The following is a 14304-nucleotide window of genomic DNA, read 5'->3' as shown; positions in this document are numbered from 1 at the left end:
AACAATAGCAAAGTAAGGGGAGAAACTAAGAGATAAACAAGAAAGATTGCTTTCATCACATTCGTGCAAGCTTATGTTACTGTAATCTCAAAAAGAAGCAAAACAAGTTTTAGCGTTAGATACTATGAGTGCATTACACATACAAGAGGATAAAGAATAAGCAGGCTAACATCCTCACTAGGTAAATCAGACTATCAAACTTAATCTATTAAGATAAAGTTCATCACCATCCTAACTGACAACATGTAGTTAAAGTCTTCAATCATTTCATGAAATCTCAAAACTCGACGACCAAACTTAACAAGCTTTTACGATTCTCGAAGCATTATGAAGGAACATATAGGGAGATCTAAACACAACTAAGCGAAGTGAAAATAAGGAAGCAAAGCAACCAACGCAACAAAGCAAAACAAACAAGTAAACACACATACAAAAAGATAAAGAAAGACAAGAAAAAGAAAAGAAAAGAACGGATTCCCTGAGTTCTTGGTGGTTGAAGGTGATTCAGTAACAACATCTAGGCTGGGAGTGGGATGCTCCGAGTGACGAAGTCTTTTTCATGTGATCATTGCGTGCCACTTCCTCCATCATCGTCTCCTTGAAAGTTTTCTCGGGCGGTTGAAGACGGTTCAATTTGAGCATCCAACTCGGGAGTGGAATGATCCGAGCTAAGGTGAGTTTCACTTCCTCTACCCTTTTCTATTTAGTTCCTGGTAGTTGGAGGCGGTTTAATAGAAGTATTCAGTTCGGAGGCTTGTAGAATCATGCATGGCCAAAGAAAGAACACACCTCCCACACGCATGCGGGGTAAGGACAAGCTGAAACAACATCAATTTCAACTTAACATGTATCAAAAATGAATCACATTCAATAAAATCAACTATAAATAATTCCATGAAATTTTTTAAAAGATAAGCATGCATACTAACCATGAACAATGGGAGGCACTTGAAGCCTTGCAAAGACTTAAGTGATCAAAAAGAGACTCTAACACAATTGAAGGAGGTAATAGTGTGGGCATCTTGTTCAGCATGAATTGTAGAGCTGCATGATCAGAGAAAATCACCATATTAGAATAAAGTAGATAAGATCTAAATATATTCAAATAAAAAGTAAATGATGAAAGTAGTGTGGGCATAGCTCACAAATCTCTGTCCAATCATCTACAACATCGATCAACTGACAACAGACACTCATCATCATCATCATCATCATCAACATTTAGAACATTAGCAGCTCATCAACAATTGTACATTCAACGCCACCAAAATCTTCCACACTAGTAACAACAATATTTCTATCCAAATTTCCCATGCATCAGCAACATCATCAAAAATTTTACACGCATCACCATCCATATCCGTATCATCAACAGTTTCATCAAGAGTTCTGTTAGCATCATCAATATCAGTATCTGCAACATCTACACTCTCATCAAGAATTTTGCATACATCATCATCATCAACAACATCTGCAAATTCATCAAGAGTGTTGCATGCATAATCTTCATTGGAAGCTACAATATCAACAATTTTATCCTTGCATGCTTCATCATCATAACATATTAGAATCAGAGGAGTCCTATAGAGCATTAGAATCAGAAAAGACTATCACATACTCTACAATCCATCTCTTCAAACATCTCGATACCATTATGAATGGTCTATGAGACAAGCTGATTGAAATCTTGTGCTTGTAGCTAGTTAAAAGATGATGCAAGTTGGCCCATCTGCACATTTAAATACTATTTTGATGCTTCGGCTCACTGTTGGGACTGGAGATTATAAGTTCTCTTCTGTTGCATGAGGTCTTCTAATTTTTGCACTGAGCTTTCTGAATGGGAGTAGGAATTTCTAGAATGTCTCCAAGGAAGTTGGCTCGACCTGCTGGAACAACTATGATCTGCTAGGCCTTGGGTCATTCTGAAATCTAAGTGGACTTTGATATGCCGGAAAAGGTAGGGTCGGCTGTTGAAATTGGTTTATTTCAAGCTGTCTGACAATAGAAGCTATCTTCTCCAACCTGCTCTCACTTTGTTGTTGCGTAGTAATCTGTTGCTGTGCGTTCCCATAGCTGAAATTTTGATAATTGCTCCAATTCGGATTATAAGTATTGGGAACCGGATCATACATTTTTTGATATTGTGGTTGGTATTACTGAGATTCGATAGGGAACATATTGTTTGCTGTCTGATAAGTATAACGATATCCCTCATCTTGTAGTGTGTTCCCATACATGTGATTTGATGTTGGTTGAAACATAAGTCCCATTTATCCCTCCCAATTGCTGAAAATAATCATGCTCGCTCACAAAGAAATTTCCTTGTCTTACCCTGAAACACTAGCAACGACATCACAAGACACAAGAAACATACAATATAAGACACATGGATATAATAGAATCAAGGCACCCAACAAGAATTTTTTTTCCTTCAAATTTTATGGAAAAACATAAAAATAACCCTAAGATTATCAAACATCGCTACACTCCCTGACAACGATACCAAAATTGATACACCACCCGTATATCGTACTACGGATGTTAGTTCAAATTAATACTGAAACCTTCTACACTAATGCAGTATAGAGTAACTGCGGTTGTCTCTCCCAAAGAATGTAAACGGTGATAATAAATCTTAGGATTAATTTTATTTGGGAATAGGGTTTGGGTTTGAGATCCTAAAGATAATGAAAGTAAAAGTAAATCTAATCTAATCTAAGGTAAAGTATCCCTAATCTAATCATGACGATGGAATTAAAACTAAGCTATATTGCAACAAGATCATGTAATTGACGAGCACAACTAACCTACACTTGAACAAGAATGACATTGCATACAACTAAACTAAAGAATTGTGAAACTAAAACCTAATTACTGAAAGAAGCATTTCATCGAATAGGTTGTGAGCATGAATCTATTAAACCTAAGTACATGCAATCTCAACATGGGGAATTGAATCAATTACAAGTATTCAACATGAGGATCAAACTAATACATCAAAACATCAAACCAACACATCAAAACACCAACTCAAGCTTGGAATGTTACGATCCAGATGGAGGCTAGGAATGAAGTTGCTGCTGTCCGGATCTGATGTGGATTGCGGATGATGGCCGATCGGAGTTCGAGGAAGATGAAGATGCTACTGTGGATGTGGTTGATCGGAGAAGCTGTGGATGAAGGGCTGCTTTGGATGGAAGGTTGTAGATTCAATGGAGGGAAACCCCTCTTCCTCGGTGGATGAAGGCAGTGAAGATAAGTTGGATCAGATGGATGATGGTCGGATCGAAGAAGGGAAACCCCTTGACTTCGGTGGCTAGTGGTGTGGATGGCCGGCGTCAATCTGGATCCCACAAGTTGTGAGGTGGATGAGGAGATTAGGTAGGGAATCCCCTTACCTTGGTGCCTGGAAGATGGCCGGATGAGGAAGGGAAATCCCCTTGATCTCTCCGATGGTGGTGAAGGCTTGAGGTGTGGGAGTGGCTATTTTGAGGAGATGGATATGAGAGGTGGTCGGAGGAAGGGAAATCCGCTTGACCTCCGTCTGGAGGTGGAGATGGCGTGCAGGAGTCAGCGGTGTCGTACGGTGTGGAGAAGAGAAGTAGTGGCCCCTAAAGAAGCCGAGCTACTATGGATCATCAAACCTCCTATAGTTCCTCCTCTAGAGGATCCAGATTTGAGAAATTTTGAACTCGTTTAGATGAAGAGAAGATACAGATCCGACTTGAAGTAGGATTTAGAATGGATTGAGCTCAAATTGGGCTTCCCTTTCTAGGAGGATTGGATTGAGAAGAGGTGGCCTTAAGTGAACCAAGTTGATTTGATGAGGTGAACCATCTTCATTGGATTGAACCAAGCTCCCAATTGAATCGAGCTTCTTCTTAATGAACTCCTTGGACTAAAATTGGTTCGTTTCAATCGATTCCATGACATTTATTTAATTCCCTACAAAGCTATGAAATAATGCCAAAATTTAGAAAAAAGTTATAATGAGCTCAAAAATAGATTCTACTCATAAAACATGTTATAACAAATATTTTAAGCATATGAGAGGAATAGAAATGTCAAGTACAAGAGCAAAATATTGTGACAAAGTATTAGTTATCAAGGAGTCTAACACCAATTAACAATACGCCAATGATTAATACTGAAAAGCGCATTCCTTGACGGCGTATACACTAAGGGTTAAGGCTATCATCCTAACTACTAATTATAAGCTTATACTTGGAATTTGTACCATTTTCTTTAATAGGTTGTATATTGAGAACTTTCGTTCTTTTCTTTAATCATTATTTCCCTTGAACTATACTGGTTTACATTTGTCTTATCTCCTCTCCTTAGATATATGTAATCAAATTTTGTTTTTTTGAAACATTCAATGTGCCATATCTCACGTTTAAAATTTGTAAACATGTGTTATTTATATCATGCAAGAATTAAAATGCCAAGTAGTGCTAATCAACACAAGTATAATTTACCATTCTATTTGTTGATCGAGACATCGGACGTGTTGATGTTGACACTAGACCGGTGGTGCACAATGAAAACAAAGAGGGGGAGAGAAAGAGAGACCAAGGTAGAGGAGAGGAGAGGAGAGGAGAGAAAGTACCAAAGTGAGGAGTACTTTGAAGAGAGGGACAAGCAACAATCATAGCAGGTCGCGTGGACCGTGGGAAGTCAGCGTTGCGGCCGATGGGTGAGAAGGACCGGGGAGAGGAGTGCTTGGAGAGAGAAGAGAGGATAATTAAATAATTTCTAACCTTTTAGAAATTTAAGTACCTAAGATGGACTATTCTATATATGTAAATTTGATTTAATTTTAAATAAATCAAATTACTAAATCGAGTTCGATTTGAACTAACTTTATTCTTATCACCACATCCACTCGATGTGCTCCACCTAAATCTAAATTGAGTTTCTCACTTGACCCCCAAACTCAAAATATTAGTTTACTTAGTGTAATTAGTTATTTACTTTTTGTTTTGAAGAAATTAAAATGTAAAAATTTTAAGAGGATAAAATTTTGTATTTAACACATGGATTGAAATATCATGCCGAGCCGGCCATAATGGACAAAACATTTCATTCCCCCTTCGACTGGTACGACTCGACACCAGGCCTAGCGGTAGCACGAAGGCATCGTGCGACCCTTGCGGTCACCACAGAAGGGTTGTGCGACCTTGCGGTCGCTGCAGAAGGGTAGCGCTACCCCAGCGGCCTTGCCGAAGGGGTCATGCGACACCAGCTGCCTCACCGGAGGGGTCGTGTGACACTAGCAGCTGCATCGGAGGGGTTAGCCAAAGGCATCATGCGACACCGCGGTCGTTGCAGAAGGTATAAACATTTAATAGATATTATCTTATGAGAAAATATCGAAATATAAATTCAACATTTCAAAATATAAAGAAGCCTTGCTGCCAGCTTGTGAGAAGCTGGAGAGATGCCGGAAAGGATGAAGAGATGTTGCCTGCCGGAGAGACATTGGAGAGATGTTGCTTGCTAGAGAGACGCTGAAGAGATGTCAAATGATGTCAGGGAGATGCCTCTTATTGGAATGTTGGGAACACAATTAATAAAATGAACAAACTTTTTTTAAGGATTTTATAAGAAAACCCTAATAGTTTTAGAAATTATTTTAAGGCGTCTCTATTTTTAACACCCCCTAATATTCTATGAAATTCACAGTAGGATTTTTGTTCTACTATACCTCTGTCACTCTGCTCATGCTTGTGATGAACATCATGATTCTCATCTTCCGGCAGTGCTACTCTGTTCAGTGTTTTGGTTAAATATCAGCACAATTTTAGTTGGTTGGTTGACATGACTCAAAGTTTGAATCCTTGTTATTAAACCAGAGTGCCTATTTACAAAATGATAGAAGTCTCAACGAAAAACATGATTATGGTTTACACATTTAGTAAAGAATTTAAAATTTCATGTCCATGAATATTGAAGAACCTTAATTTAATCTTGCAAAAGGTTTTGCAACATTGGTTCACTGGATAGTATGATAGCTATATGTACCACACTAACTCTTTGACTGTTATCTTGGTGGCTTTTATTTGAAAAATGGTAGCTAAAAAATATGCAGTTTAATGCAAGGTTCAAAATCTTGAGTCGTGCTGAAGTTTTGATCTGTGACAAGAATGATATTGTTTAGGGATTGTGCCGATGTTCCGATGCATGGTGCCAGTAATGGATTGAAATTGAAGAAGGAAATGAATCATAGGAAAGAAACATTGTCGGTGCCGAGCATGGTTTTAAATCTTACACCATTCCTCAAAATATATTATTCCGATAAATTATCAAAATTATTGAAACTTGACACCACTTAGCATAGACTACCTTCTCCCTTTGCTTCATCTTCTTTCTTCTTCCACCTCTATTATATCATCGACGCCATGCAACGAAACGTCAGCACAACAATGAAATACTATCTTTTCGTCAAAGGCCAAAACTATGGCATGATTTAAGTTTTTGAACCTTGGTGCTGAGTGGTATCGAGTTTCGATGAGTCATTGGAATGATATATTTCAACTGTTTCGCTTGACACGGTATGATATTTTAAATCACGGTTTAATGTATTGTATCCTACTTATCCTTTCATTTATAGTTTCCAAAATCGACTTAAATTGATATGGATCATAAGTTGGATTGGTAAGGGTAACGTCCAATTCATTTTTTTTTGTTTTTGAGAAATTCACAAAGATTGACCAGGAGTTTAGAAAAATCTTCATTTTTTCTTAAACATAATTATGAAGTAAACATAACAAAGATTTGATTAATCTTCACGGTACTTTAAAAAAGAGCATGAGTCATGGAACCTTATTAGACAACCATGATAAAGAATAATGTTCCCGTAAGACTGCTACTTTTGCAGTGCTCACCACTAACAAATATTTGACCTAGCAAACAAGACATTCACCATTCCTTTCTTTCATGACAGCAACATAGAAACATCATGTTCCTCCTTAATGGAAGAAGGGGAAGAACTATCACAGCTTTTGAAATCTATAATTAGTTACTAAGTTATCACTAATTCCAGAAAGATAGAAGCCCATAAGAAACAAAACTGAGGAAATAGATTTAAGCAAGCAAAACCATGCCTTTCCTATGGAAGACAAATTACAAGTAGGAGAAAAATATTAGAAAGGACAGAAGGTTAGAAAAAAATTAGTTACTTGTTGGAAGAGATGAAAGTTGAACTTTGGGGGACTGAAGGCGGCTGTTGCTGGAACCCAAGCAGTCAATGGGAGGGATTCTATTTAAAACATGCAATTGAGAAAAATATTAGGAGAGAAGGTTAGGAAAGATTAGTTACCTGTTGGAGGAGAGGAGGGTGAACTTTGGAGGACTGAATTCACTGGAAGTCTAGCATACAATGAACAGGGATGCCATGTAGAACCTGCAGCACTTGCTTCTTCTTGTAATACAAAAAAAGGGGAAAAGTGCTTTCTCAATAATGTTTTTTAAAAGTAAACAAATTAGCTTTTGCACTGCCTTATCATTTTTATGTAGTTGCTTTTGAATTGAGTTTGATGTTGTCTGGGTCTTCTTTGAGCTAAGAGCCATAACTATATGTTGATTGATTGCTAGCTTTCTTTAGTTAGGCAGTAAGTGAAAATGTGAGCTCTCCCTCATGGTTAGAAGGTCTGACCACGGGCTGGGCTCTTTGTCGCTTCAGGTTCAAGCTCTTTTATCCAAAGTCATTTTCATTTCTCTAACAAGGACAATGGGAGTTTGAGAGCTGCATCTTTGTCTATATATGAGATACTAGAATGCACACAATTTTTTTTTAATCACAATAATTGGGATGCCTCGGAGGTGGGCTTCTTTAGTGATGTGTGATTAGTTCATAATTAATTGTTTTCTTGAAGTTTAATATAACTATTTGAACAATCATCAGCTGCTTGAACAATTTAGTTAATGTTTTCGCAGGTGACTTGTCACAGAGTGAGATGGAGTTCTTTGACAAGTTTGATGCTATAGTGGTCACCTGCTGTTCGCTCAATGCTAAAGTACTGATATCTCTTGTGTAGAATTTCACTAAGATTCATGGATATTTCATTAAAATTCATTCTTCACAAAAAAAAAAAAACTCCAAAATGCATTGAAATTTGATGTATGATTTTTTATTCCTACCCTCCAGGTAGCAATTAATGAGAAGTGTCGAAAAAGAGCCAAGCGAATTGCATTTTATGCAATTGAATGCCGTGATGCATGTGGTGAAATATTTGTTGATCTGCAGAACTACACCTATGCACAGGTACACTTCTACTGTACGCTGATACTGATGTCAATTGTATAAAATTGATCTGAGAATTGAATTCCATACTAAAAAACCATATTTGCTGATTTGTTGTAATCTGACTTACTCAGTCTGCCTTAGTCCATCTTACTTTCGTATTTTATTTAGAATTATGGTGAATACCCTCTTTCTCATTTTTTTTCTTGTTTATTTTAGTTGATGTTTTGATTTTATACATGCCACACATTTTTTTTTTCTGATTCTTCTGCAGTATGTTACATTATTGTGAACATGTAATAAGAACAAGGTAGTATGTAGTATAAACAATAAACAAAAGACAGCCAAAGGAGTTTCTTCCCGTGATGAGCATGGAAGCCCCTTAAGTTCTGGGTGCTACGGAAGGCCAATCTTTTGAAATGTAATTAATTATATTCTACAACCTTCAATATAACGTTGGACTGCATTAACAAAAGTGCTACCATGTTTGAAGACAGAAAAACCACAAAATGGGTGTTGTAATATAAGAAGTGCTTTGAAAGTCTAATGAGCAATGGATATTCATTTAACTGTTTGAAATCTGATCAATGCTGATGCAGAGTAAACCAATTGTCTATTAATAAAGCCATTAACATATGACTATTTCAGTGATTAAGCTTCTAATTCATTTATTGCAGAAAAGGTCTGATGGTACTGTTGAAAGGCATCTAAGTTACCCTAGCCTTGAGGTATATCTTTTGGTTTGCAGTTATATTAATCTACTCTGTAGCAGCTTAGTGCTTAATAGAATCTTGTATTAAGACTGCCTAAGCTGAACTACTGATGTAGTTCCTTTATCCTTTCTAGTGTCTGTTGTCATAAGATTGTTCTCTATTGTTTGTGAATTTAATACATCTTGTGGCTCTTCTAGCCCACTTAATTATCATTTCCTAGTAATAGAAGAGATTAGTAACTTGTTGCAACAACTGCTTCAGTTAGATCATGGATTTCAACTTTTGTGTTGGAACTCATTACTTGGATTAGTTTGTTTTATTGTCATGGGTGATATATAGATAGGCGTTAATCAATGGAATATTTAAAAAGTTTTAATTGATAAAATATACATCCTATACAAATTTTATCACTTTTTTCTAATAAATCCATAATCACAATCTATCAAAATCATAAAAAACATATCATATTATCGGTCACATGACAATCAAATTAATTATTATAACATTTTTTACTAATATAATATTATATCAAGTTCTAAAGGCAGTATTGACAATTGGGGAGTGAGAAGGTTTGAAGTGTCTAGCTATGGTGGTTGACATAGGTGAAATTTAACATTTCGCTCGCTGAATGATACACGAACACTTGACATTAGAACAAATATTGAAGCTGCGAGAAGAGAAGGAAAAAGAAGAAGAAAAAGTGGAGAGAAGAGGAAGAAGTTACTGGAGAGAGGGTGCAATCATGACGAGTGTTGCTGTTACAGGCAACATGCATGATAGGGGTTTTGGCCAACGAGCGGTTGTGCCAGTGCTAGGCAAACAAGATTAGAAAGTGAAGAAAGAAAAGAGAAATAAACAATCATGTTACATTGAATCTAAAGGATTTAAGGTGGCCAATTGAACCAATCATTTTTGTCCATTTTAATGAACAAAATTTTAATTAACGAATGCCCTAAAAAAGAAACATCACATGCAACCAATCCCTTGATATCATTTGTGTATAAGCACAATATAAGAAGATAAACCTCAAAAAAAGTGCATTAGTCCACAAACACAATCAATTATGTCACAAGCAAAAATGTTGTCTGGGTGATTTTATCACAAGTCCATGTTCATGCCAGTTATCTCATAACTTCATACAAACAAGGGCATCAATTTTAATTCTGAAACAATGATGAATCACATATGAAGAATGTTAATAATCTCTTTTTATTGATTGTCATTCGTGGCTCATCCAATTTTAGCAAATTTTCAGAAATAGAGCTAAAATGTTGATAGATTGATTTCATGGAAAATAGAATGGTTGATGCCAAAAGTATCCTATTTGAGAATGACAAAGAAACATGAAAAAACAAAAAGCAGTGGATGGAGAGATTCAACAATATTTAACAATGACCAAGAAATATGAAAAAACAAAGGACTGGATCAAGAGCTGTGAAAAAAAAGACATGAAAAATCACCAAACTGTGATCAACTCTCATAAACCTTATTTGGTGGCAAACCTAAGAAAAAACAAGGAATAGAAGGAGATACAGGTAGGAACAAGAGTGAAGGGGAATATAAAAGTTTCAGCACAATCTAAAAGAATTTATCAATACATCCAAATTTACAGTGTGTATAATCAGCACCTTTAGTATTGACCCAGCATAATTTATCAGGATTTATAAATTTTAGATTTCTTTCTGGTTGGTATAAATCCACTGATTCAATCGCAGATCTAAGGTCGTGACGCTGATGTCTAGCTTAAAGATTTAGGATTGCAATAGTGAATTCTAATTTTGATTAATTTGTGTAACCATTGGTCCAACCCTGGTAGCCACGACCTTAGTTGGTAAGGGATAGTGAACTATTTTTCAGGTTTTCATCTGACCAGTAAGGCATATCAAGTTCCATGAGACAATGGATAAAAAAATTGTAATAGTAAAAAAATACAAGGTAACTCCATAGTTTTTTGAAGGGTGCATTTTTGAGCCGTACCGGAGTTTCGATTTATGACTAGAATGATATGAGTTTCAGTACCATATCATGTTGTGCCGTGGTGCATTTTTAAATATAAATTTTAAAAAAATATTAGTATTTGATTGTTATAAACACTTTTTCTAATAATTCGTCTCCACCTTCATCATTAAAGAGCTTTTTTTTCTTAATTCATGTAACAATCTTTAGTCTGTTGTTTATTTTGTAAGCCGATGGAGGAGGAAAAGAAACAGATGACAAAAAGAGAAATTATTGAAAGAAAAAAATTAATTGATAAAAAAATGAAAGAGAAAAAAAAATTAACTGCTCTAATTCTAAACTTCAAACCCTATAAATATCCTATTATGATAAAATAAAATAAAAAAATTTAAAAGAAAAGAAAAAACTAATTGTGACCTCAATTAAAAATAATAATAATAAAAAAAAATTAGTCGCGACCACGAAGGCCTCCGCAAGGCTGTGGTGGCTTGTGACCTCATAAAGGCCTCTATGATGCCATTGTGAGATTACGGAGACCTCTACAAAGCCACCACAAGGTCGCAGCAAACTCGCGGATGACTCCATGAAGTGTCTTCCACCTTGTGGCTCTGTCAATGTTGGTACTAAACAGGTAGACTCGTGTCAAAACAGTAAAATCGCCCGTTTTATGCGACACAAGTCAACATCATCCCATCATTGAAATTTACTAATCAGAATTTGTAATATTTCAATGATTTTGGTTAGGCATAAGAAAACCCAAAGAGGTGGTTAAAAAAGAAAAAATGAGTTGCGGTAAAATTAAGATTTAAATTCTCAAGCCGTGCGAGAGATATGTGTAGTGCTAGTACGATTCCAATTCTTAATTAATTGAATTATTAATAATAACAAAATTAACGTAAGCTATAATTTTTAGCCATCTGGATGGGCCTCGATGAACGCTCCCCGATTTACCCTGACGGTCGGTGGGAAACTTCCGTGGGTTGGACGGGCCATCTCTAGGATTAGTCGGTTCGAAGAGCTGGATATCTAGATTACCAAAAAAAAAATTATAATTTTTAATTAACTTTTTATAGTAATTATTTACTCAATAATTAATTTGATCACCTTAGTTTTTAGAACTAAAAATGTTTGTATCAATTTAATTTTAATTTTTTACTTTCACTGATATACTTCTTTTATTTTATAAAAATTTATGCTTATCGTATATCTAAAAATGAAGGGGATCCTTGGCACAATGATAAAATTGTTGCCGTGACCTTGAGGTCGCGAAAATAGTCTCTTGCAAAAATACAAGGTAAGGTTGTGGTACAATTGACCCAATGTGGTAAGACCCTTTTCTGGGACTTTGCATTAGTAGGAGCTTCTACACCGGGTTGCCCTTTATAGTATATCTAAAAATTTGAAATATTTTCTAGTCCAATAACTTGGGCATGCTTTACTCTCAAATTTTTGTAAAATTTAAGAAATTTCAAATCTGGCAACCCATAACACTAATGATGTAATTTTGTTTGAAATGAACATGAAATTATGTGAAATTTATTTATAAGCATTTATAAGAACTTTATGCACCGTAAATAAAAAAAAACTATTAATTTGGCGAATGCCAATGCCAGTCCCAAGCTCGGATAAAAAAGGACGAGGATTGTGCGTTAGATTGCTAGCCAACCAACATAGATCACATATTCAATGAATGAATCCATCAAACTATTATACTAATGTTATGTTGTTCTCCGAAAGGAACGCATTGGAGGGTCCTCTTATAACGTCTTGGCAAGGACCGCTACATTTCAATGAGAACTTAAATATAATGTTAAATATGCAAAAGTTCTCACACTATAGGTTGACTAATAATAAATATTATAAGAAAACTAGATATCTACGACTTGGAACATAGAATCTAGGAACACTCACTAGTGAATCCATGGAGGTAGTTGATATGATGATTAGGAGAAGAATATTCTGTGTACAAGAGATAAAATGAGTAGGAGAAAAGATAAAGATGATAGAGAATTCGAATTTTAAGTTATGGTATACAAGGAATAAAACAAGAAATTGAGTAGGTATTATTATAGATAATTCGCTAAATAATAAGTAGTAGTTGTTAGAAAGGAGGATAGGATTATAGTTCTCAATATAGTGGTGGCGAAAGAAATTATTAATATAACTAGCATATATGCAACTCAATTATGATTAGATGAAAACATCATTTAGATTTTGAGACTTTGATAAGATATTACTAGGAGGAGATGGAAATAGGCAAATCAGAGTATGATAGATGCGTGGGGGTTATGAGTTTAGAACAAGAAATGAAGAAGGAAAAATTATATTGGATTTTGCGATAGCATATGACCTTATACTAACAAATGCATTTTTCAAGAAAAGACAAGAACCTTGACCACGTTCAAAAGTGGGAATAGTAAATCACAAATTGACTTTCTTATGATTAAGAAGAATGATAGAAAGATTTGTAAAGATCATAAGGTGTTGGATATACGCCTCAAGCATAGTATCAATAGAAGGCAAATATGCAGGTCTTCTAAAATTAAATGGTGGAAGTTAAAGGATGAGAAATAAAACATATCTAAGGAGAGAGTAAGAGAACAAGTATTAGGAGAAATACACGATAACTCAAATATGACATGAGATACGATGATATCAAAGTTAAAAATAGTAGTCAAGAGTATACTTGGTGAGTCAACGGATCGTGCACCACAAGTAAATAATCTTAATGGTGGAATGAGAAAGTACATGAGAAAGAGAAAAAAATGAACAACCAATACACTTGTTCAAACGAGAAAAACTTTAAAAAGTATATGATAGCCGAGAAAAATACTAAGAAGCGGCGAATGAAACAAAAAATAAAACCTATGAATGCTTATATAAAAAATTGGATACAAAAAGAAAAAAAAGGATATTTACAAAATAGCTAAAGCGAGAGAGAGGAAAATAAGAGATCTTATCCAAATAAGATGTATAAAGATGAATATAATAGGGTATTAGTAAATGATGAGAATTTTCATCAACTTTTTAATGAAGGTATAGGTGAACAATTTAACTTAGATAATTTAAGTAAATCAAATGAGTATAGAAATTTAAATTTGTTTTGCAGAATTCGAACTTTAAACTTCAGAAATAGAATAAGTTTTAAATGAGATATAAAATGGAAAAGTAGTTGAACCTGATGATATTCCAATAGAATTATGGAAGTGCCTAAGAAAATAAGGTATTGAAAAATATCGAGAACACGAGATTTACACATGGAATTCGCCGATCTAGAAAAGCTTCTGATAGAATACCAAAGTAAATTATATTGAGAATTCTAGAAAAGAAAGATATTAACATAGCATATATTGAACTAATTAAGAATATGTATGAGAATGTAATAATAAG

General features: G+C 35.1%; 1 protein-coding gene across 1 annotated transcript in view; it reads left to right on the top strand.

The window, feature by feature from the left end:
• LOC122046873 (SUMO-activating enzyme subunit 1B-1-like) overlaps positions 1-14304 on the top strand; it is a 49068-nt gene that overhangs the window by 14720 nt on the left and 20044 nt on the right. The window contains exons 4-6 of the mRNA XM_042607786.1: positions 7939-8018; positions 8150-8266; positions 8923-8973. Coding sequence (XP_042463720.1) covers positions 7939-8018; positions 8150-8266; positions 8923-8973 — 248 coding nt within the window. The remainder of the gene's footprint in view (positions 1-7938; positions 8019-8149; positions 8267-8922; positions 8974-14304) is intronic.

This window comes from Zingiber officinale, chromosome 2B, assembly GCF_018446385.1.
Source record: "Zingiber officinale cultivar Zhangliang chromosome 2B, Zo_v1.1, whole genome shotgun sequence".
NCBI classification, from domain to species: Eukaryota; Viridiplantae; Streptophyta; class Magnoliopsida; order Zingiberales; family Zingiberaceae; genus Zingiber; species Zingiber officinale.
The sequence above is the reverse complement of the archived record's forward strand: the minus strand, read 5'-3'. Positions and strand labels throughout refer to the sequence as shown.